Below are 26,577 nucleotides of genomic sequence, written 5' to 3'. Positions count from 1 at the left end.
CCATGCAACTCCGAATGCAACTTACTTTCTTATTTCCAATATCTTGGGAGGTAAATTAAACATCTCCATCAGAGCAAGTTGCCCCTGGGCTCCTCGTATTAGTGACCCATGCTTGACTTGCTAGCTCATACAAAGCCGATGCATCCTTTGTTTCCCCCTTAAATGAGCACAGACATGAAAACTAGCACCAGCAACGCAATGGCCCGCTGGCTGTATGCCGCTCTCGTCTCTGCCTTTGGCTGGACGATGCTATGGTTCTTCTGACTAGAATCACATGTCCTCACCCAAAGTCCCCTCCCAATTCTCCCAGCTCCTCCGCTATCTGTTTAATTCAATTCAATGACAAGAACCCGTCAAGGCTGGTGGGGACCAGGCCAGACCCTGAGGACAAGCAAGAACAGCAGCTAGTAAGGTCATGTTTAGCCGGACCTTCATGCCCCCAGGCCCTCTTCCTCTGCAACTGTCTCCTGCCAGCTGTGAGGCAAACTTGAAGCAAAAGTCAGGAATCACCTGCCCTGTGCCTGCATGGCCTCTTCCCTGTATTTCCTGTCCAAGGTTCCGCTTCGGGGGTGAGTAAAAAGCCCTGAGAGTGGCTTGTCTATTTATCAGGATGATTAAGAAAAATGTGGCTGAGGTCCCCTAGGAAAGAAGCGGTGTCATCTTTCATTGTCTGTCTTCTCTGCCAAGGCTTATAGAATCGTGGTGTGGAGTGACCTCCTCGGTCCCCAGGGGAAGAACAAGCTGAGGACTTAAAAGAGTTCCTTAGTGTTTTCCCTGAGACGTGTCATTTTTGTTATCCTTCAATCTTTGCTTCCTTCCTTCCTTCCTTCCTTCCTTCCTTCCTTCCTTCCTTCGTGTGTGTGTGTGTGTGTGTGTGTGTGTGTGTGTGAGAGAGAGAGAGAGAGAGAGAGAGAGAGCGAGAGAGAGTCAGACAGACAGACAGACAGACAGACAGACAGATGGGAGGGGGCTCATTATGTAGGCCTAGGGTAAACCAGGCTGGCCTCCAACTCAGAGAGATCTTCCCAAGTGCTGGGATTAAAGGCGTGCACCAGCTCGCCTGGCCTTCTCAAATGCCTCTTTAAAAACAAGCAGGCATTTATTACCACTGAGCTACATTTGAAGTCCTTGTTTGTTTGAGATAAGTCTTGCTTTGTAGCCCAGGCTGGCCCTCTATTCTCTATGCACTTGAGTCTAGACTCAAATTCCTAGTCCTTCCGCCTCAGCCTTCCAGGGCTGGGATTACAGGCACATGGCCTCCACCAAGTGCAGTCCTAGGCCTTGAACTATGATGGAGCTCCTTCTTGTGCCGGTGCACAGCATACATCCGCTTATCCGATCAATATGAGAGTACTCGACAACAGAGAGAATTAAAGTCAACCTAATAGGAGGAGCAGCCCTTGAACTACTAACCCTTGGGACTAGAGGGCTAAGCGGTGGCTCAGCAGTTGAGAGCACTCAAAGCTCTTGCAGAGGACCTAGGCTCAGTTCCCAGGACCCACATGGTGGCTCACAACTATCTGTAACTCCAGTTCCAGGGGATCTGATGCCCTCTTCTGACCTCTGAGGGTACCACAGTATCAGATACATGTGGTACACATGCATACACCCAGGCAAAATACTCATACACATAAAATAAAACTTTTTTAAAAAGTAGACAATTTTTATTGGTGCATGGAGAGATGGCTCAGGGGTTAAAAGCCCCAGTTGCTCATCCAAAGAACCCAGGTTGGATTCCTACATGGCAGCTAACAATTATACATTAACTACTGTTGCAAGGGATCCGATGCCCTTTTCTGGCCTCCATGGGCACCAGGCATAGACACGGCATACCACATACATGCAGGCAAAACACCCATACATGTAAAAATTTAAATTAAAATTTAAAAAAATTCACTGGGAATGTAGACATATAATGAATATTGTATAGTGAATCAAGACAACTTGCTAGAATTTGAAAATTCAGTATTTTTGAGCTTCTGTCTGAACTGAAAACAGTGCAGAAATGCTATTAGGAAACATGAGCAACTTGAACCAAAGACAAATGAATATCAAATCCTTTCCATTAAGAAACTAGAAAAGAGGGGCTGCCAAGTGGAAGTGTGGGAGACAGGAAAACACAGCTTTGCATTAGAAACTTCCAGCTGCATTTCCTGGATGCAATTTTAAAAATAAGAATACTGATCTGGGCATGGCAGTTCAGCGTTTAATCTCAGCACTCGGAGAGAGAGGCAGGTGGATCTCTGTGAGCTCCAGTGGACACAATCTTTAGGGTATAATAGTATCAAGTATAATTTTACTATGGAAATAGCAACATCCAGAGCTGAAGACTTAACATTTTTATCCTGAACAGGAAGCATTAGGTCCAGAGAGACCTTGCCTTCCTCTGAGTTCCCAGCATGCCTTTGGCTCTTCATTCCCACAGTGTCCACTACCATGACTTTCTCCAGTCTTAGGACAAGCTGGATCCAGTCTCAGGGCTTGCTTCTCTTCTTCCTCCCACAGCTTGTTAAATCCTTTGCAGGATCTTGACAGCACTGATTTTGACATTCATGCCTCTCTGCCAACCTCGCCTCTCTGCCAGCCTCGCCTCCTTGGGGACATTCTCAGGGTCCCTATCACTCTACCTACTTTATTTTCAACTCTTATCGCCACGCTCTTTAGAGTCACCTTCCTCACTTCCTCGGATACCCACTTAGTTCACTCCTTCCCATCCCTCCTCCCTTCACCTCAAACACTGCAAACACCAGAAGATCCCGGCACAGTGCCCGGCACAGCAGGCTGCTCCACAAACACCTGCTCAACAAAAGAATGAATAAACATCACGTTTCATGGTGATGGACCGCAAGCCTGGACAAGACACGCATCTATCTATTCAACACACACCAAAGGTTCTAGCCCAAGCAACTAGGCAAGGAAATATAATGAAAGACACTCAGGTTTGAAATAAAGCAAGAAAAGTGCTAATTCAGGAAACCTTGAGATCTCACACATACATACATACATACATACATACACACACACACACATACACACACACACACACAGGAACACGCAAATGCAAACACACGTGTACAAACCCTAGTAAGTCCCACAAGGGTGGTTAATGTATACACATTACTTACATTTCTACATAAGATCACTAAATATCTGAAAACAAAATTAAGAAAGCAATTCCAATCACAATGGTACCAAATACAAAATATTTTTCAACAAGCTACAAAATCTGTATTCTGAAAACTACTAACTACTGCTGAAAAGCATTAAAGAATACTTGAAACACTGGAAAGATGGCTCAATTCCAGGACTGTTGTCAAGGCTGCAATACTTTTAAGTGGTTCTGCGGACCAGTGACATCCCAGTCAAAACTCTGTGTCTCCTTCCCCACTCCCAAAGCAGATAAGTTGATCCTAAAGTCCACATTAAAGTCAAGGGGGCTCACAATCATTAAAACATTCTTGCAGGGAAAGAAAGGCAGACAGAATCCACTCTTCCATATTCTGGACCCTAGTATACAGCTACAGTGTCATTTACAGCCATGAGAAACACACAGATTGATGGAAAAACCCACTGTGGTCAGTGGGCTGACACAGACGGAGGCGAGAAGACGAAGGAGGAAGGAGCAGTCTTTTCAGCTAAGCACACATCTCCACACCTTAGTGGAGCACACAAATTAGCTCAGAGTAAATGCAGAGCTCAATGTAAGGATCAAAGTCATAAAACTCCTGGAAGAAGATATAGAGACCAATACATGCAATATTAGGCAATGATTTTTATATGTAATACAAAAGTATGTTATCAAACAAATTAATTATAAATATTACATCAAAATTGAAAACTTGTTGTGTATCAAAGGGCACTGTCAAGAAAGTAACAAATAATCGTCTGATTAAAGTTTACTACCCAAAACACAAAGACCAAAAGCCAACATTAAAAACACACATAATCCAATTAAAATTAGGCAAGGGAGGCTGAAGAGATGCCCCAGTGGTTAGGAGCTCTGATTGCTCTTGCAGAGAACCTGGGTTTTGTTCTCAACACCCACATGGCAGCTCACAAACCATCTGTAACTCCAGTTCCAGTTACCTCTTCTGACATCCACAGGCACTGCACTGCTGTGCAGATGCACATAAGCAGACGCACATAAGCAGACGCACATAAGCAGATGCACATAAGCAGACGCACATAAGCAGACGCACATAAGTAGATGCACATAAGCAGATGCACATAAGCAGACGCACATAAGCAGACGCACATAAGCAGACGCACATAAGCAGATGCACATAAGCAGACGCACATAAGCAGATGCACATAATTATAAACAAAAACGAGATTTTTCTAAAAGTTCAAATTTACAGTACAAAATTATAAACTAACGTTACATTTAAACCCAAAAATTTTGTTTTTGAGAAACTGTTCTACAAGTGTGTTTGAAATGAGCAAAAAGACACGTGTGCAAGATATTGATTTCCCCTTCTTTGGTAAAGCAAAATGTTGAAATTACTTTAGTATCCATTATTATGTGACTGGTTAAAATGCTCTGTTCGTGTAACAAACTAGCGTGCAGACACACATGAGGATGCTATTTATTTAACAATATGGATGACATCAAATGTTCAGTAAAATTAAACATGGGTACAAAGGTGTGAAGAGAACATTACAATATCTACATGTATGCTTGCATGCACAGTCATGGGGTACTTCTGGAAGGATCTTGTCAGTCTCAGCTCATCACTTCTCTGTATACTTCTCTATAAACATGGGAATGGATGCCTAAGGGAGTGGCTGGTAGGGGAAATTTTTCAATGTAAGCCCCTTTGTAAGCTTTGAGGGTTTTAACTTTTTATTTGAAGGTTCACATGTTTACATAACAGATTTTAGTTGTTTTCATACTTCATTCCCCACCCTGCACTCTCCCTTAGAGCTAAGCCCTCCTCAGCAAGTTCCCCCTCCTGCACTCATGACTCCTCTTTCTCTGTGACCCTTCTAGTTTAATAAGAGTTTGTTTCCTGAGTGTGGGACAGGAAGATTCCACAGGAACGGGGGCTACTTATCAGGGACTACACCACTGAAGAAAATAAAACCTCCCCCCAGACTTGGGTTTTTACACCATACATGTTTTCTACTTAAAAATAAAATGTATAGATAGATTTTAAAGATAGTGGACAAAGGTGATGGGGAGAACACCAGCCTGGCTGTAGAGAGGCTGAATTCTAACGCCTATCTACCACGACTATCTCCCTCATTCATGGCTCAGTCTCCCCACTACCCCACCCACCTCTCTCAGATGCTATACATTTTCCACCAAAGCATGATGGTTAAAAGGATCTTGTGAAAGAACTGGTAATAATTAAATGTCTTAATATAAAAACTTGAATTCATATTTCTGTTTAATTCTCAAAAGCTGAAAAACTAACCTGTATAGTGTGTAAGGCACTGCTAGGCAACAAGGTCCCATACAGCGTGTAAAGTGTGCTAGGCAGGGTCATCTCCTCCCGTGCAGTGTGTAAGGCAGTGTGAGGCAGGGTCATCTCCTCCCGTGCAGTGTGTAAGGCAGTGTGAGGCAGGGTCATCTCCTCCCGTGCGGTGTGTAAGGCAGTGTGAGGCAGGGTCATATGCTCCTACCAAAGACAGGCTGGTGAGTATGATAATATGCCCTTTCCCTAGGAACAAAAAAGCATCAGTGTCAAAGACATTTAAGGCTAGGCGGAGCACCAGATTTTAGCCTAGGTCCTGTATCTCTCTGTGAGGAACCGAGTTCAGCAAGGTCATAATTTGACCCAGCCAAGACTGAAACCTACCTCTCACCATTTCTCAAAGTTCTCTTTACTCATCACTTTCAAAAGTAAAATACACACACACACACACACACACACACACACACACAACCCCGAAGCCCAAGAGAGCAAAGTTCGGTAGTCTAGGCTTGTCTAAATTTTCAAATATGTGAAGGGTTCCCTAAACATTAACTCTGTCAACATTAGTAGGATTGACATCCTATTTTCAATTCTATGGCTGTGATAAAAAATAATAATAATAAAAAATAAAAAAACGGACAAAAAGTAACTTAGAGGAGAAAGGGTTGTTTCATTTTGAGATTGCAGGTTTCATGACAGGGAAGTCACGGCAGGAACGTAGCTAACCCGCACGCCTAGTCAAGAGCAGAAAGAAACGCACCTGCGCCTGCTCGGCTCACTTTCCCCGTTCCCATCCAAGACCCAAGCTCGGGCAAAGCTGCCAACACCGTGGGCTGCACATGAATGAACAGAATCAAGACCTGTCCGCATGCCAACCTAATACAGGCAGTCTCTCACTGAGACTCTTCCCCAGAGACCGTGCCAAGCTGACAGAATCAACTACCACAAGTGCAAAGGGAACAGGCAGGGCTCTTGAAGAGTTCTTTCAAGGACCTCATTCTGAAATAGTTAACAATCTTTTCATTTTATTGTACGGAACGATCCTTTCAGAAATAAGCCATTCCCATTTTATAGCTAACACAGGCAATTTTTAAGTAAAAATATGTTAGATTCATTTTTCAGATGGAGATGTTTTAGGAGTGACTTAAATGCTCAAAAAATAATAAGGATATTAAATATGAAGGAGCTACTAGGGGTAACAGGATGAATACTTCTGAGGAGGAAACACGGTTGCTGTAAGCGCTGATTCTGAACACACGGCCTGGTACGTGAGCAGTTCCATCATTTAGTCCTGTGGCGTTGGGCACATTTCTTCTGATGAGTGGTTGTGTGTGTGTGTGTGTGTGTGTGTGTGTGTGTGTGTGTGTGTGTGTGTAAATGTGGCTGCAGGTATGTATACACACAGCACCCATTGTGGAGCCAGAGGACAACCTAAGGCAGCAGCCCTCAGGCACGGTCCACTTTTCTGTCTTGAGAAGGCTCTCTCGTTGCTCTGAAATTCTGCCATAGAGAGCAGTCTAGCAGGCCTGAGAGCTTTCTGGTGCCCGTCTGCCCCCGCCTGCCCCGCCCCCACGCCTGCTCCTACCTGCCCCGCCCCCACCTGCCCCCGCCTGCCCCGCCCCCACGCCTGCTCCTATCTGCCCCGCCCCCACCTGCCCCCGCCTGCCCCGACCCCACCTGCCCCCCCCCCCCCGCCTCCCCCCTCCACTGGCCCCTGCCTGGCCCCTGCTTGTCCCCTGCCCCCCACCTACTCCCCACCTGCCCCCCCCCCCCGCCTCCCCCCCGCCTGGCCCCTGCCTGGCCCCTGCTTGTCCCCTGCCCCCCACCTACTCCCTGCCTGCCCCCCACTGCCCCCGCCTGCCATCTTGCCAGGGTTCTGGCACCTGAATCATCCCCAAGCCCATCATGTTTTATCTTGTTCCAGCCTTAGTTTACATCCTTGTGATAAAACAGCGACGATAATACAGCACGACTTTTAAAAATGTAAAAACTACGCTCCTCAGTATAAATACGACATCGGGACAGAGGAACTAAGAGTCGATTTCAGAGAATAATCCTGATATTATGAAGAAAAGTATCTGGATGTTCCAGAACTATCGCCACTGCTGTATCACTATAACTCTGTGAACTATAAAGGGATTGCTATGTGAGAAGGATCTACAGCCAAATATTTGAAAGGTACAGAAAATATTTCTTATGGTTTTGACAATGATTCTAAACAAGGAAGGGTCATCAGCTTTGAATTATTTAAATATAAAAATCATTGTTTTAATTAGCTTTGAAGGATAGGAGAAAGGTATCCAGAATGTACCAATGTATAGAATTTTAAAGCAATGGTCATTTTTAGATTTAGGATATCACTAAACCAAAGTAATCTTTAACAGGAACTCGTGAGTCCTGTGACAGACTATAATGGGTGGAAAAAACACCAAATATGTTTGAGTCAGCTCCCTTGAGATGCCTCTGGTGGTTCTGAAGTACATGACTTCTCCTTTCCCTTCACTTATTAACCACAGATTTACTCCCAGTACTCAATCAAGTCTTTTCAAGGGCTTGGTGAGGGTAGCGTATTAGGGGATGAAAGTAATCAAGTCTAAGAGAGGTTCAAGGTGCAGTATTGTTTTTACCATCCAGGTCTGTTAGGACACCACATAAACCAACAGTAATCAAGTCTGAGAGGTTCGAGGTGCAGCATTGGCTTTCCCGTCCAGGTCTGTTAGGACGCTGAGTAACCCAACAGCCCCTCCATTATTTTGCAATGTGAGTTCAGTTCTCTCTCTCCAGAGAAAACCCAGAACCACCTTCCCCTACTCCTGGGAGACTCCTACTATGTGCTGGACACACTTGCATTGGCCCAGGGACTACTGATTGCACCTCACAGTCAGGTAGACTCCTTGGCATGACCTTCCTGCTGGTAGGGAAGCCAACCATGCTTTAGTTTCCATAGGAAACTCTTGGTTAGGGGTGTTGCTGAGTCTCTTAGAGAAACATTATCATCTCTCTTCAGCCTTCTGTTGAAATCTTTATCTTGGTCTTAGAACATGAGGTTAGCATTGGTCTGAAAGGTTTTGGAAACACATATGTAGGAGGGCAGTGAGTTCAAAATGCTTGTTGAATAAACTGTGTGCTTAGAATCCATTACACAGTAGATGACATCATACTTACACTTATTGCTAACTCATTTTTCCTCGAATATTTGCTGACATCTTTGATTGACTTGTTCTGAATATCCACACGGGCACCATGCTATCTAAATCTTTGCATGAAGAAACGCCAGAAGATAGTGTAATTGTGTGTGTGTAGAAAGATAAGAGAGATGGACGGATGGATGGATGGGTGAATAGAGAAAGAGATGTAATATCAGTATTCAATAGTAGCCACTAAAAATTATATTTAATTTGGTCATAATCACATCAGGATCTTATAAACTCATCAACTGTAATCAGAATGGGGGGTGGCAATTTCATAGGTCTGAGATGTCCGGTGGATGCAAGAAACTAAGGACCACAATTTAGTAGCTGTATGACTGTATGACTCGTCAGCTGACATCCGTGTAGGCAAGCTATCTCCTCACCTGTAAAGGGGATTCACGATAATTACCTCATGGGATGTTTTTCAAAATTAAGTTTAAAGGCAATAAAAACACTACAAAAGTGTTCTTCCTGTTCCTGGTCATCTAACACACACATAGTCTGTGGGGGAAATCCGTGCGTTGCAGACACTTTTCTAAAGGGCAGTGAATATGATCATACAGGTTGGATTTACCCTCCAATGTGGAAGGAGTATCAGCATCCCGTGTTTCATACTAGGGGTGCGGAGGACCTGGAAGTGACTTCCATTGTTGGTCGTGTACAGCGGAGGACCTGGAGGGCAGGCGCTGGAGTTTCCAGGTTGTTGGCACATGGGTAGTTACGGGCAAGTGCGTATTAAAGGAAAGACAGATGCAGAGGCGCCTGGGGTATACCTTATCTCTCCTGTAGCGGCCTCCAGGGCACAAACAGAACTGGTGGTAAAGGTTAAGACTTTTTACAGTACCCCCCCCCCCCCCAGGCTCACACACTGCAGGTTCTCTGATTTTGCTCCCCTTGTCAACAATCCCAATCTTTTTAATGCTTCCAAGTTAATCTCTGAAACTCCCATCTACTCGGTTTCCTATTCCCCTGTCCCAGCAGCTCACTCCTGACCACTGAGCACCACTCTGGAGCTCCTTGGGCCTCCCTCACTTTCTCCATCCTTCCTCCTTAGGTCCCCATCTACCCTTGATCCTGGGGGTTCACAGACACAGCACCTCGAGTTCCCAGAAACCTCCTCTCCTCAGTCCTTGAGAAAACGAAAGCCACTTCAGCACTGGGGCCACCAAGAGGAAGCCGGGCATGCGCAGAGGCCTGGGGAAGCCATGGGCAGCGAGCGCGGTCCCACTGAGCCCCTAGTGCCAGCGCGCGGGCTCGCAGAGCCACACAGGGCGAGAGGCCACCTCGTACCTGATAGCGCCCGGTGAGCAGCTGGCTCCGCGAGGGTGTGCACAGCGGCTGCACGTAGTAGTTGTCCAGGACCACCCCGCCGGCCGCCAGCGCATCCAGGTGCGGCGTGCGGATGACCGAGCCGTGGAAGCCCACGTCGTTCCAGCCCAGGTCGTCTGCCAGCACGAAGACCACGTGGGGTGGCCGGGCAGCCCCGGAGGTCCAGCCCAGCGACGGCTGCAGGAGCAGCAGCAACAGGAGCAGCTGTAGCTGTAGCTGCAGCCCGAGGCCTCGGGCCTGCCTCCCGGTGCATCCCGGAGCAGAGAGCTCGCCCATCCTTCGCAGCCGGCAGAGCCCGAGTTGTTGTTGTCCCGTACAGAATCGGGAACTGAGTGACCCGGGGCCCGGCAAGATTTCATTCACTGGGGCGGGCCGCGGGCTGGGGAGGGCCGGCGTCCACGCCCTCCGCCTCCCCCACGGGGACGGGGGAGGAGTCCGCACAGAGCACGCGTGTAAACTCCACTGGTGTGGTGCTTTCAAAGCCTAGAGCAGAGGCCCGTTATTTTTCCTAGCCATGAACTTGAGAACCACGAGTTCCAAAGGGTTTCCACATCCCTTATCTGATTAAATCTAGCTGCAACCTTGACAGCTAAGCGTTATAATTAGCTCCCCTCTTCACCCTCCAGAAGAAACCACCTTGTAAATGGTTCTACTCCTGGCTCCCCATTCTGTTTCCCTGTGCCTTTGTCTGTCTATGTCTGTTTCTCCCTCTTTCTCGTGTTTGTGTGTGTGTGTGTGTGTGTGTGTTGGGGGGGGGAGGTGTTGTAACTAGCAACTTGTATCTAGTTCAAGGCCATAGCTTGGGGCACTTGAGAAAATAGGAGAGAGACGTGCAGATGGTGGTGGTTCAGATCCATTTATAAAAAGTGTGTACCCACGAAGCCACTTCCTTCCCATCAGCCCTGGGCTGAACACCGCCCGTTTGCACAGGGTAAAGTTTCATTTCCAGGTTGTTTGGGGGTGTGCCCACAGAAGACCGCCTGCTTATTCAATGTCTAGAGATGAGTGATAACTGTTAGGTGGAGGAGAAAATACTGCACCTAGGGAAGACAGCCTCTCAGGCTGAGGCCAAGTCCAGGGAGCTATTTTACAGCTTTAGAGACCGTGCTTGAATGACAGCCTTGAGAAACAGCTACCCCGATGTGCACACATGACTTCTTCGCAGCTGGTCAACAGCCGTTTGTTGCCTTGTTCCTTAAACGGGTTTTAACTTCTTATCGGTTTGTTCACTAAGTTAAAGAAAATCTAATGATGTATTCATTTTTGCATTTGTGTGAGAGTAAAGATTTTTCCTTTTTTGGAAAATTATCCGTAACTGCTTAGCTTGTTTCCCTCTTAACATACTTACATTTCTTTTCCTTTGAAGTAGGCAACTACTTTTCGTCTTTTATAAAGAATGTAGCTGAAAAGTTTTAAATTTTAGCATTATAGTTCTAGCATTATAAAAGAGCAGTTTGTTTCCCTTTGTGTTGAGGATGGACTAGGGGGAGACAGAAATGTCCACTGTGGTCTTTGCATATGCGTCTACCCCATAGCTTGAAGGCGTAAGTCACAGACAATCCCACACCAGTTTGGAATTATGATTAATAGAATGGTTATTTATTCAAAGGGGAAAAAACTTACAGATTACCGTCCCAGACAACAGCCCCTCCGCGCGAACAGGAAAGGAGTCCAGGGGCCGGAAACGGAGCCGGAAGACAAAGAGCGAGTGGAGGACAGCCGCTGCTTTTTTTAAAGGGAGAGACCACGCCCCAATGGGCTGGTAACTCAGCGGCGATTGGCTGAAGGAGCTGAAGGAACTCCCACAGCATCTCCCCCTTTTGTTTAAGTAAGAGAGTTCTAAGCCTACTACGCAATTATATACAATAAGTACAAACCTACGAAATTATATACAATAAATACAAATATCCTATTCTAACTAGCTTAAGTCTTGTATAACAAATAACTTGGCCAAGTCATGAAAGGAAAGTAACTACATTTATATAATCTTCAATCCCATCGAAGATCTGAGAAGGGAAATAATGTTATCTGAGTAATTAGGAAGTGCAATCAAACAACTTCCAGAACATGTACCAAATCGCAGAGACAACTGGCTACCTGGACAAACACCCAAAGTCACATTTGCAGCGTTGAAGCAACCAACTTTGGCTAAGGCCTGATGTAACTGACATACCATTTTCAAAGGCAAGAAACTTCAAAACTATCTTACCCTGTCTTGGCAGGATATGACAGTCTTGTTTTATCCATTTACGGATATTCTGTAACTCTGTCAGTAGTTGAGGTATGAGCATTTTTTTACCCAAAGGCCAGTTCTGCCAAGAAGAAAGGCTCCAGGTGGAGTGTCTTTGGTGCTCAACATTCTCTCGGGCATAGATCAGTGTTGCCAGGAGTGATTGTGTCTCCCTACCATAGAACTCTGAATTAGATTAAAGGCCATTTTCTACAGCTCTTTGAAGAGGTTGAAGATTATCTATCTATACTGAATATAATCTCTATATATCTAAAGAACCTGATTAGTCTAATTATAAATGACAAACTTAGATGACTGTTGATCTATATAATTCTCAATATCTATCTAACTTAAAGACTGAGATAATAAACAAGTGTGCAATAAATGAGGACAATGAGACCTCCAAATATAAACAATGTGCAAGTATACATTGCAATATGGTAAATATATATCAATACATAAACAATATATAAGTATCTTAATCAGAGGTAGAAGTGTACAATGCAATATGGTAAATATACATATATCAATACAATATATATATACAAATACATAAAAATGTTTTAAACAGAGGTAGAAGCATGAAGCATGCATGCATAAAATAGTCAACATAATTTAACTTTGTATCAATATATAAGAATCGATACCAATATGTTTGTCTAAAAGCAATAACTCACAAGTACAAATCTATTTATCCCATAATCCAATTATCCCTCCTTTTTTTTTTTTTTTTTTTTTAAGATTCCTGTGCTTATAAAATTCCTCCCCCAACCCTCAACCGTATACTAATTATAACCAACCCCTAAATGATGTCCCTAAACCCAAGGACAAACTTTATTGGGAGAGGGGACGTCGTTCTCTAGAATTACTTCCAGCTGTCATGGGGAAGACGTTCTTTCTGGGGGATCCTGTGAAAGTAAAATGATGGTTAAATTTCAAGATCAATGTCTTTTAAAATTGCAAATAGTCTCTGAGTATTTTGTGGAGGTCTGGCCAGAATGTTGTACAAGATGTGCACCATTTCAGCACGTTGGAACCGTCTTGTGCAGCTGGTACCCAAAACAGGTCTTGTAGTAGCGCTATCAGTATCATGACGTCATATCAACCAGGTGGAGTTGTTGTTATGGGGCCCCATCTTCTTCCTGGAAACTTCAAATGTCACTGTAGGAAAAACTCATTGTTCATTGTGGAAAACTTAAACATTAATTATATAGACATATACATGAATACCTATATTCAATGAGAGACATGATAGATATATTTAATGAAGGTATGATAGATATGAAGAAAAGTAAAGATGTTTTCTAAACTCATATTTCTTTCTGTCCCATATCATGGCTCTTGACATGAGACAGAAACTCCAGAAACTCTGGGTTTTTCTTTAAACAACAGGCTTGGAATTAGAGAGGGACTGAGCCAGAGTTCAACTCTAAAACCAGCTCTATAAATTTAGAAATATGATTTAGTATATGGTACTTACAGAACCTATTCAGTTTTCTTGATAGTCCCTATTGGGCCGTTATTTTCCATCCGTCAGTATTCAAATATCCAGGGTCCCTTGAACTTTTCAAAGATCAGTGTTTTCCTGTGGAGATAAGAACAGAACCCTGCCCCCATTCTATATGCTTTTCTTACCACCTGTATGGTTATCATCATTGTAGATGCTGTCATTTCTCCTTTCCAAGAGGTTTCTCCTCTTCAAATCGAACCTTTATTAATTTTGATGGTATCCACAATTTTTCTTCTCCTGTGGAAACAAGAGCAAAACCCCTTCCCCAACGTAGCACATCTCCTGGCTTCCATTGAGAGGTCAGCACGTCTTTGAAATAAACAGGTTGGTTTAGTTCAGAAGTTTTTTCCATTATCCAATGCCTCTCTGCTGCTGTTGTTCCTTTCTCATTAGCATTAAGAAAATTCAAGGTTAATAAAGCATTATGCAATCTATTTCTGGGGGTATCTTTCATCCCTTTCTGTTTGTTTAGCATATCCTTTATAGTACGATTTGATCTTTCTATAACTGCCTGACCTGTAGGATTATTTGGTATACCTGTAACGTGTTTTATATTATAATAAGCAAAGAAGCGTTTCATTTTCTTAGATACATATGCTGGACCATTGTCTGTCTTTATTTGTGCAGGTATACCCATGATGGCCATAACTTCCAATAAATGTGTGATTACCGAATCAGCCTTTTCTGAGCTCAGGGCAGTTGCCCATTGAAAACCTGAATACGTGTCTATGGTGTGGTGTACATATTTTAATTTACCAAATTCCATAAAGTGGAACACATCCATCTGCCAGATTTCATTCCTTTGAGTACCCTTTGGGTTACTCCCTGCAGGCAATGGTGTTTGATTATAGAAAGAACAAGTAGGACATCTCTTTATAATGTCCTTAGCTTGTTGCCATGTAATGGAAAACTCTTTCTTTAAGCCTTTACTATTGACATGATGTTTTTTATGAAATTCTGAGGCCTGCAGAACGCTTCCAATCAATAATTGGTCAATTTCAGCGTTACCTTGTGCTAGAGGCCCAGGCAGACCGGTATGGGACCGGATGTGTGTTATGTACATTGGACAAAGCCTATTCCTAATTATGTCCTGTACCTCGATAAACAATGAAGTCAACTCTGTGTCATCTGGTATGAATTCAGCGGTTTCAATATGCAAGATAACTCTTTCTGCATATTGTGAATCTGTAACTATATTAAGAGGTTCTTTAAAATCCCTTAGCACCATAAGAATGGCATATAATTCTGCCTTCTGGACAGAATTATAAGGGCTTTGTTCCACCTTACTCAATTCTTCTGATTTATAACCTGCTTTCCCTGATTTATTTGCATCGGTATAAAATGTCCGAGCTCCAGTTATTGGAGCATCACGTACAATTCTAGGAAGAATCCAAGAAGTTCTCTTTATGAGGTTAAGTCTATCACTTTTGGGATAGTTGCTGCTAATTTCTCCCAAAAAATTAGCACAAGCTCTTTGCCATGGTTCATTATCTTCCCATAACTTTCTTATTTCCTCAGTAGTAAAAGGCACTATAATTTCTGCTGGGTCTATACCTGCTAGTTGACGAAGTCTCAGTTTACCTTTTATAATTAATTCTGAAACCTTTTCTACATAAGTTTTTAATTTTTTACTTGGTTTATGAGGTATAAATATCCACTCTAAAATAATATCTTCCCTCTGCATTAAAATCCCTGTAGGAGAAATTCTGGAAGGCAGTATGACTAGGATGGAACTAAGATTCGGGTTGACCCTATCCACATGTGCCTCCTGTAATTTTTCCTCAATCATTGTCAGTTCCTTTTCTGCTTCAACTGTCAATTTTCTGGGACTATTCAAATCCTTATCACCATCTAAGGTTTTGTTTAAATGAACTATTAGATCAGGTGTTATCCCAACAGCTGGTCGTAGACTGGAAATATCTCCTAACAATCTTTGGAAGTCATTAAGAGTCCGTAACCGGTCTCTCCTAATTTGTGCCTTTTGTGTTCGAATTTTCTCTAACCCTATTCTGTAGCCTAGGTAATTAATAGAATCTCCTCTTTGAATCTTTTCAGGGGCAATTTGTAATCCCCACCTAGGCAAAACTTTCTTTACTTCTTCAAACATACTTTCCAAAATACCTTTATTTGAATCAGATAATAAAATGTCATCCATGTAATGATAAATTATGGACTTGGGAAATTGCTTACGAATTATTTCCAGTGGCTTATTAACAAAATATTGACACAATGTGGGACTATTGAGCATCCCCTGTGGGAGGACAGTCCATTGATATCTCCTAGTAGGCTGAGAATTATTATAAGTAGGCACTGTGAAGGCAAATTTTTCTCTATCCTTTTTTTTGCAAAGGTATAGTGAAAAAACAATCTTTCAAATCAATAACTATAAGAGGCCATCCTCTTGGTAATAGAGAAGGCAAAGGAATTCCAGATTGTAGCGGACCCATAGGCTGAATTACCTTGTTGACAGCTCTTAGATCTGTCACCATTCTCCATTTACCAGATTTCTTTTTTACAACAAACACAGGAGAATTCCAAGGGCTGGTTGATTCTTCAATATGGTTAGCATCTAGTTGCTCTTGTACCAGCTGTTCCAAAGCCTGTAACTTATCTTCAGCTAGAGGCCACTGCTTGATCCATATTGGCTTCTCAGTTAGCCATTTTAAAGGTAGGGCTGTTGGTACCTCTAAAGGTTTGCTATTGGCTGTGTGTTCTTGTACAGCCTGAATGGCTGGTGACCTTTTTCCATAATACCTCATTATATCCTTCCCAGAATTGTGAGTTCCTGGAACTACAGGAATGTTAATCTGGGTATTCCATTGCTGTAGCAGGTCACGGCCCCATAAATTTATTGCAATATTTGCTATATATGGCCTTAATCTTCCTATTTGCCCTTCAGGCCCTATGCATTCCACCCATCTTGTGCTTTGTTTTACACGAGATAGGGTTCCAATTCCCAGGAACTGAACATCTACCTCATGAAGAGGCCAATTCGGATGCCAGGATTCTGGAGTAATTATACTTACATCCGCACCTGTGTCTAATAAGCCTTCAATAAAAATGCCATTTATACAGACTCTTAGCTTTGGTCTTTGATCGTTAATATACGTTTGCCAAAATATACGTTTACTCTGTCCTCCTGAATTTTTTGACTCATTCTCCACATGTAATTCATCATTTAGACCAGTATTACTTTTTACGGCAGACATTGGAGTTTTTAATTTTCTTGGTGAGACACATTTTCGACTGTAACTGGGAATGACTGGGCCACTTTTGGCTTGGGGGCCTGCGAGAGGCCCCTCAAGGAGTTTCCCGATGGTATCGGGTTGCCTTGTCTGTCTGTTGTTGACCTGCATTCGTTGGACCAATGTCGGCCTTTACCGCATCTTCTGCATATACCTGAAGGCTGAGATCTCCTACTTTTGTCATTCCCAGAGGAGATATTATTCCTAGGATTTCTTTGCCTGCAATCCCTTTTCAGATGTCCTAATTTACCACAATTAAAACACCTGGTAGTTTGATGTCTCCTCATAGCTTTGGAAATCGCTTCTCCTACCCAGGATTCATCGTTATAGCTAAACATCTCAACATTCATTGTATGCTGTATCCATTCTTCCATTGGTGCTGATCTAGATCTTAAAGGCCCAATTATCTTTTTACATTCAGTATTTGCATTTTCAAAAGCTAGAGATTCAAGAAGTATTCGTCTAGCTTCTGGGTCTGTTACCCCTATGTCCAGAGCCTTAATTAATCTTTGCACAAAGTCAGTAAAGGGTTCTCTCTGTCCCTGCCTAACCCTGGTATATGATTCGACCCTTTTTGCTGGATCTTGTATTCTATTCAAAGCATTCAAGGCTGCTTTGTGACATAAGGACAGCACTTCTTCATCATAAAGAGCTTGGACCTGTGGATCAGCATATGCTCCTACACCAAGAATTTGATCTTGGGAAACCTCCACACCTTTTGCTCTTCCTTGCTGTTCCATATGTTTGGATTCTTCTCTGAAATAAATTCCAAACATCAAGGAAGGCCCATCATCTAAAACTGCAGACACTAGCTGAGAGAAATCATGGGGGGTAGCTCTGACATTAGAAGCCCAAGTCCTTATCATTTCCTTAACAAATGCAGAGTGCAAGCCAAAGTTAACGACAGCTTGCTTAATTTCTTTTAAATCATTCATTGCTATTGGTGTCCATCTAGCTTCTTTAACTCCCTTTGAGCCTTTGGAAGTTAACCCTTTGTCAGAATAAATTACAGGGTATGTTGTTAGGACCCTGGGTAAGCCAGTTCTAACAGCTGGTGGTGGCATTGTATCCTGTCCTTGTGCCTTCTTACTCTGTTCACCAGCTCCAATAGTTTCTTCAATCATTTCTAATCTTTTTATCATTGTATCCCTTAAATCCTGAATCTCCTGACCTACCCGTGTTTCTAGTAATTTCACTAAGGTATCAGTTTTTTGGTTCCCATTCTGGAGGTTCATTCTATCTGTTACCTTATCAAAACTTTGTGGTAACATCTGAACGTCAAATTCAACAGCCTGTACCCTTTCAGGTAACTTCCTAGTACCCTTGGACATGGAGTCAATTTTGTCTATCATAGTATCCACTTGTTCAGATAACCCCTGATTTTCAATAATTTTAATCCTTTCAACTAGTTGTTCAATATTAGTCCGTAAAAATCGTATCTTTCTTAATGATAAAATATTGAAAAGAAAACTGAAACCTAGCAACAAGTAAATTAATATATTCCCATAGTCATATAAACCTTGCATGACATAATCCATTGTATTAATAAAGAAAACAGTAAAATTGGCGTTGGAAACAAAAACTGCCATATTACCTCTTGTCTAGTTGGCAGCGCTGTTGCCAAGTTGCGACTAGAACCACTGCAAAGGTGACTTAAACAGGTCCTGTTTCAGTGTCTGCCTTAGTATTTGTTAAAAACTAGGAAATATAAGTTGCTCAAGAAAGAAAGTTTAATTAAATCAATTCCATACACGGAACCAGAAACCCAGAATCCAGGGGTAGAAAAGAGCAACCCGGAAGCCGCGTATGCCTCCACGTGACCGAGTCGTTCTGATTCACGCCACTAAAGCACCGCACTTACAAGGGAAATTTAAAAACAACTCAGAAAAGAGCAAACCAGGCAGGCAGAGACTGTCCCGAGCCTGTGGAGCTTGGGAGGCGTGGGGTTTAACTGAACTGCTGGCTCCACACACAGGGCACAGGCCGCAGCTGAGGGAGGTCTCGTGACTAGCCGAGCTGGTAGCAAGCAGTTGAGTGGGGGGGAAGGGGGGGTTCTACAACCAAACGTGGGGCGCCAGATGAAGGCGTAAGTCACAGACAATCCCACACCAGTTTGGAATTATGATTAATAGAATGGTTATTTATTCAAAGGGGAAAAAACTTACAGATTACCGTCCCAGACAACAGCCCCTCCGCGCGAACAGGAAAGGAGTCCAGGGGCCGGAAACGGAGCCGGAAGACAAAGAGCGAGTGGAGGACAGCCGCTGCTTTTTTTAAAGGGAGAGACCACGCCCCAATGGGCTGGTAACTCAGCGGCGATTGGCTGAAGGAGCTGAAGGAACTCCCACAGCAATAGCTAGTTGCTTTCTATATCCCCCCTCCTTTTTTGTTGCTTTTGTTTTTGTTTTGAACCAGGTCCTGGCTGTGCAGCCCAGGACAGCCTCCTCCAGCTCTCTGTCTTCCTCTAACAGAGGGGAACTGGGGTTACAGTCACATGCCATAATCCCAGGCTCTCCCTGTCCTTGATAAAACTCCAGCAGCCTAGCAAATCCTTCTTTAACAACTGCTCCTGAATCTAAGCCTACACCAGACTTCCTGTGTCCTACACTTTCAGCTAAGCATATAGGTGGGTGGTGCCCTGGAGACTTGCAGATGGAAGGGTCCCTTCTGGTTTCCATCTATGTCCTGAACGCCCATGGCATGCATGCTGTAGCAATAGTTATTTGTTTTAAGTAATCTCTCCACTGGTGTTTGTTTGCTGCTTCATCAGAATTTGAGTCGGGCGACACTTTGTACATGCTGGAAGGTGGTGTGTATGCTTCTGGAGCCTCAGCCAGAGGCGCAGTGTTGATCAGCTTCCTTGTGGAACCACTGTGGTCCAGGCACCCTATCTCCTCTGCAAAGTTACCCTTCCCCCTGCAGGTGATCACTAAGGAGTTCTCAAACTTCGCTCATTGGTTTTTGTCTCTTGCCGAGTTGGTTATAATTAGGATGGCTACCAATAGTGACCTTTTAGCTTTCTTTCTATGAGTTTTTGAGTTCCCTATGTATTTAATTCACTGTGAACTCTTGGAATCTGGTTTTGATTAATATGCCCTAATTCTTTAGCATAATTATCACCCCCATCTCAACAGGCAGAGACTGCTTTATTGGAACAGCGAGTGACCCCAACATTTCCGAGGGATGAAGGGTGAGTGCATTTAGTGGGCATGGGAGATACACACACACACACACACGTACACACACGTACACACATGCATACATACATACGCACATGCACGCACACGCACAAACAGATACAGTGCACACATGCAGCACACCTTTGCACACACACACACACGTACACACACACACACGCACACACACACACAGCAACCAGGAAGTTAGAGCCATTTTTTTGTGACTTGCTTGGGACCAAAGTGGGTTGTTTTTACTATCTGAGCATATTGTTGCCACAGGTGGATCCAGAATGGTCAGGCTGGGGCTAAGTCGTTCTTTATGGCTCAGAGCTATTGCCCCCACCCCCACAGCCTGACTCAGTTCATTATGACCTGAGGCCAACATATCCCAACTCTGGGAGAGGAAAAAAGAGGGGGGCTGTAGTTTCAGGGAGGCTGCTTCCTGCCGGAGGGAAGCTGCAATATCAGCCTTGGAAGGGACATGTTGAGGTAGCTCCCGGGGAGGGGAGGTAGGGGCTGGTGGTGGGATGGGGCTGATGGTGGGATAGGGGCTGATCGTTTTCTGTCATGAAGAATTCAGTGACTTTCTGGGAGGCAAAAAGATGGTCAGCTCAAGGCCAGTATAGCAAGACTCTGTTTCAAAATAAATAAAATGTTTGCTGGTGTTTTATTGGAACTAAATTAAGTTTCTAAGTTAATTTTCAGAGATCAAGACCTCTGTGATACTCAATTATAGCCACGAGTGAGAGGTGCCTCTCCTTTGTGTGTGTGTGTATGTGTGTGCATTTTTTTTAAATTAGATTTTTTTTAAAAAAAAATACCAATCCAAATTCCCACTCTCTCCCTTCCTCCCATTCCCTCCACACACCCTCCCACCCCACACCCTCCAATCCTCAGAGAGGGTGAGGCACATTGCTTTGTGGAAGGTCCAAGGCCCTCCCTACTATATCTAGACTGAGCAAGGTATCCATTCAAAGAGAATAGGTTCCCAAAAAGCCAGTACATGCAGTAGGGATAAATCCTGGTGCCACTGCCAGAGGCCCCCTCAGTCTGTCCCAGTCATGCAACTGTCAACCACACTCAGAGGGACTAGTTGGGTCCTACGCTTGTTCCTTTCCAGTCCTGCTGGAGTTGGTGAGCTTCCATTAGCTCAGGAAGACTGTTTCAGTGGATGTCCCCATAATGGTCTTGACCTCTTTGCTCATATTCTCACTCCTCCCACTCTTCAATTGGACTTTGAGAGCTCAGCTCAGTGCTCTGCTGCGAGTCTCTGCCTCTGTTTCCATTAGTTGCTGGATGAAGGTTCTATGGTGATATTTAAGATATTCATCAGTCTGACTACAAGGAAAATCAAGTTCAGGCCCCCTCTCCTCTATTGCTTAGTGTCTTAGCTGGAGGGGAGAAGGGGAGATTTGAGGAGAACTTGAGGGAATGGGATAGTCGAGATGGAGGAAGGACAGATATGAGAGCAAGGAAAGAGATATCTTGATTGAGGGAGACATTATAGGCTTAGCAGAAACCTGGTTCTAGAGAAATTCCCAGGAATCCACAACGCTGACTTCAGCCTCTCCACTTTTAAGACCTGCATCTGTAACCTTTAGAGTACATGAAGATTTTTCTCCAACACTTTTTTTGGTGGCTTTTTAGATTTTATTTATTTTTATTTTATGTTCATTGATGTTTTGCCGCAGGTGTCAGATCCCCTGGAACTGGAATTACAGACATTTGTGAGTTGCCACGTGGGTGCTGGGCATTGAGCCTGGGACCTCTGGAAGAGCAGTCAGTGCTCTTATCCACTGAGCCATCTCTCCAGCCCTCCTCCAACACTTTTCACTTATTCAATTAATTCCTGAGTACTTCTCTGCTGCTGTTGAAATGGGGTGATCAATACCATTTTGTCTTTCAAAACATTTTTGTAATCACAAACACATGCTGATGTTGTAATCATTTAAAAAGATAATGTGGAACAATCTCCAATACACCTTCTTGGAAACAGTGAAAGTTATGGGTGGCATGCTTTTAAATTTTCTTCAAGTGTGTGTGTGTGCGTGGAGAGACAGGGGGAGGGCTGTTGTCCTAGGTAGATAGGTTGGTCAGCAGAGGGATGGGAACATACTCAGTTTTCCACCATATGTATCCTTCTGTGCCTTCAGTTTTGAAAAACCTCTGCATCTGAGTATCGATCTCTTCTTGTCCTATTAACATTATTATTAGTAATGCAATGGCACAATTTGCAGAATGTCACGAGCAAGTCTTCACCCTCCACTAAGGAACCACACCCACAGCCACCCATTCCCACTGTCTCCTGCTGTCTCCGGCTTGTGCTGAAAACCAGCAAGCTAAGCTCAGAGACAGAACCCCAAGCAATTTTTGTCTCAGTGCCTTTGAATGTTCTCAGTACCAGCAACCGAGGCCAGGCCTCCTCAAACCCCTATGTCTGAACGTGAAACCGTTGGTGTGGGTAAAGAGAAGCTATGCAACGGCTGAGATAAGACTGGCAAGCGGGCTTTCTTCAGAGAGATAACTAAACGGCATGGCCGTGTGTTAAGTTGTGGTTGATGTTGCTCATTGCTCCTGGCTGCACAGGTCAGGCACCTGAGCATCAGAAAGGGGGCCAAAGTCTGTTCATCTAGATGCTGTCTACTAAACTATTTTCATGATGTATTCGGTTATAGAAATGGATGTGGGAGGCATTTGTAACTAAGAGCAAAGGATCTCATAGGTATGTAAAGTTCTAAAACAGGTGTCCAAGAAGTGTTCTGGAGGCCTTGGACCCTTCTTCCATTTGTTAGTACTTACATGCATACACTTTCTGTACTGTTGAAAGAGCCCTTGAGCCTCCAGACAGCCTATTAAATAGGTAATTCTTCATAAAGAGTACCTTCAGTTTTTTTTTGTTTTTGTTTGTGTGTGTGTGTGTGTGTGTGTGTGTGTGTGTGTGTGTGTGCATGTGTGTGTGTGATGGGAGGGGAAAGGTGAGGGGGGAAGAAGAAATATAATTCCCTTTAGCTCTTAAAATTCTCCAAATTTATGAAATTGGTAAGTTAGAACAAGAGCTGATGCTAATTCAAAATGAAACTACCTTGGCCCTGGCCACTGTTTGTCACCTCCAGTCTCAAAGCCAGCCACAGCAGAGAGAAGACCATACTTCTGCTCTGGTGACAAGACCCTGGCATTGGCAGTGTGCCTACGGCAATGGATTCTAGCAAAGTGATCCCATTTCTGCTCTCCTTGAGTACAGCCTGCCCATGGCAACAGCTTCTTTCTCGAGCTAGTTAGTGTTGGTTTCTAGAATTCATAGACCTTTGTATACTTTCGTGTGCTTATTTTGTGCATTAAAAGAAATGTGAACACTGTTTTTATGTTTGGTATACTACACTGTCTACATTTTATATCCATTTCCTGAAAGTAAGCTCCACGACCACCCTTTACAGGGTGTCTGAGTGTGCAGACTAGTGTGAACACGTGTTTAGAAAAAAAAATAACCATACTCTATAACAAAAAATCCACTGCTAGAGAGAAAAGTAATAACGCACTATGCTAAGGAGAGTAAGTCTTAAAAAGGCAAAATGTACATAATTGTGTGAAATTAAGTGGTACAAAAAGTCACACAATGTAAACTAGGTCTTTCAAACTCTCCCTAGGATGACTAATAAGAAACATCAGATGTCAGAGATAGTGTACACACACACACACACACACACACACACACACACACCACCTAAATAGCTTATTTCACTCTGTCATGGAATTATGGTCTCAAGGTAGAAAGCTCTCCACAGGTTGTGCTTTGAAAGCTTCATCCCAGCAGGTAATGCTGCTGTTTGGAGACACTGCTGAGTCTTTAGGATGTGTGACCTGGTTGGAGGAAATGGGTCCCTGGGTCAGAGATGAGCTAGAAGTTTATAGCCCAGTTCTGCTTCCTGTCCTGACCCCAGAGGTGTGAGCAGACAGCCTGACTCTCCTGTTTGCCACAGTGTCAAGCCAAGCTCACCACTATGCTTCCCCCCAGATGATGAACATGTCTTCAAACTGTGGCCCCAAATTAACCCTTCTACTCTTCAGTTGCTGCTTGTCAGGTGGCCCCAGCTACAGAAGTCATCAGTACAGTCCTAACACGAGCAGACGTTTTCAAGTGTTGGCTCACCCAGCACTCACCCCTTCCCACTAGGCACACATGCTCCTCTAGACCATGAATCAGCAAACATCTCTCTGTCCCAGAGGCAGCCACTGTCCAGGTTGTGTTATCTGTTCCACAGTCTTCTTTGCTCTCTGTCAAAAGTGACCAATGCTTACACAAGAGGCCAAGTCCCTCCTCCTCCTTGGCATCCAGCTGGACTGACTCAACGGGGAGCCCAGGACAGGGTGTGGAGGGTGAGAGTAAGGATGATACTTTGGATTCGGTTGTGGCAACAGGGCTGTATCTTTTCTATGGTTCCAACTCCTGCTAGCAGCGTCTGGTCCACATGACCCTAGGGGATGTTTGGTGGCTCCTGCAGAGCATCCTCATCGGTCATTCTGCATGTTAGGTTGATTTCTGAACTGTTTGGCAAGGTAAGAACATGGAGAGGTGTAGTAGGAAGTTACTAGTTTGTTCCCAGCTGCTCAGCCCTGAAATAACGACACAGAAACTGTATTAATTAAGTCACCGCTAGGCCTATTCTCTCTAGCTTCTTATTGGCTAGCTCTTATATCTTAATTTAACCCATTTCTATTATTCTATATTTTACCACAAGGCTCGTGGCCTACTGCAAGGGTCCAGCTGGAGGCTTGCGTCTTTCCCCTCTGGTGGCTACATGGCATCTCTTGACTCCGCCTTCTTTCTTCCAGCATTCAGTTTAGTTTTCCCCACCCAGCTCTGCTCTGTCCTATCACAGGCCAAGGCAGATTCTTTATTTATTACCCAATAAAAGCAACACATATACAGAAGGACTTCCCACACCAGAGAGGCCCCTTACTCAGAATGCTGGAGAAGAGTTTTGTAGTTCAAAGCTAGCCTGGGCACCTTTGAGTCTGTCTTGAAAGGGGGTCTATGGAGATGGTTCAGGGGTAGAATGCTTGCTTACCATGTGCAAGGCAATAAATCAAATCCCCAATACTGGAAAAAAAGAAGCCATTTGGATAACCAAATGATGAAATTAAATTTTTAAAAGAAAAATTTGCCTCTTCCATGTGACAGTTCTTTTTTAGGAATATCATCAAATAAAATGAGAAATAGTGACCAGAAAAGAAATATGTCTGAAAACTTTTCTTTATGTCTGTAAAAAGGAAATGAGAAAAATGAAAATGAAATAAATATGACATCACAAAAGTAAGCAAGAAGATGATATTTCTAAAATATGTTATGTAATATAGTTTTGAAAAAAGAATAATATTCAGCAAGGCTCCTGGAACTCAGCCCAGTGCTTGGCTGTGGATCTCTGTATCTACTTCCTTCAGTTACTGGATAGAGTATCTCTCATGACAAGTAGGGTAGTCACCGTTCTGGTTACAGTAGATGGCCAATTCAGGCACTCTTTCCACTATTGCTAGGAGTTTTAGCTGGGATTCCTGGGGATTTCCCTAGAATCAAGTTTCTGCCTAACCCCAAAATGTCCCCCATCAAGACATCTCTTTCTTTACTCTCCCCCTCTGTCTCACCCCAAACCTGCCTCCAGCACCCAGCCAGCCCAACCCACTCCCTGAAGTTCTCATCCCCTGCCCTCAGTTAACCCAGGAGATCTCTTCTATTTCCCCTTCCCAAGGTGATCCCCACATCCCTCTTTGGGTTCTCCTTGTTATCTGGCCTCTCTTGAGCTGCAAATTGTAGGTTGGTTATCCTATACTTTACTGCTAATATCCACTCATGAGTGAGCACACACCATGTTTGTCTTTCTGGGTCTGGGTTACCTCACTCAATGTTTTTTTTTTCTAGTTCCGTCTATTTGCCTGCAAATTTCAAGATGTCATTGATTTTTACCACTGAGTAGTACTCCATTGTATAAATATATCACTTTTTTTTCCATTCTTCAGTTGAGGGACATCTAGGCTGTTTTCAGGTTATGGTTATTACGAATAATGCTGCTATGAACATAGTTGAGCAAGTTTCCTTGTGGTATGATTGCACATCCTTTGGGTATATGCCCCAGATGGATATAGATTGATATGGGTCTTGAGAAAGATTGATTCCCAGTTTTCTGAGAAACCACCATATTGACTTGAGTGGCTGTACAAATATTCATTCCCACCAGCAGTGGAAGAGTATTGCCCTGACTCCTGCATCCTCTCCAATACATGTTGGTATCAGTGTTTTTATCTTAGCCCTTCTGACAGGTGTTAAGAGCTGTTATTGATTTGCATTTCTTTGGTGACTGAGGATGTTGAGCAATTCCTTAAATGTCTTTCAGCCATTGGATTCTACTATTGAGAATCTCTGTTTAGACTTGTACCCCATTTTTAAATTGGATTATTTGGTATTTTGATGTCTAGATTCTTGA

General features: G+C 43.6%; 1 protein-coding gene across 1 annotated transcript in view; it reads right to left on the bottom strand.

Moving 5' to 3' along the window:
• Arsb (arylsulfatase B) overlaps positions 1–10,314 on the bottom strand; it is a 169,736-nt gene extending 159,422 nt beyond the window's left edge. Inside the window, exon 1 of the mRNA XM_048455942.3 lies at positions 9,899–10,314. Within this exon, the coding sequence (XP_048311899.3) occupies positions 9,899–10,213 (315 nt within the window). The 5' untranslated portion in view covers positions 10,214–10,314. The remainder of the gene's footprint in view (positions 1–9,898) is intronic.
• Positions 10,315–26,577: the final 16,263 nt, after the last annotated feature.

The sequence above is a fragment of the Myodes glareolus genome, chromosome 15 (genome assembly GCF_982192425.1).
Source record: "Myodes glareolus chromosome 15, mMyoGla1.1, whole genome shotgun sequence".
Lineage (NCBI taxonomy): Eukaryota > Metazoa > Chordata > Mammalia > Rodentia > Cricetidae > Myodes > Myodes glareolus.
The sequence above is the reverse complement of the archived record's forward strand: the minus strand, read 5'-3'. Positions and strand labels throughout refer to the sequence as shown.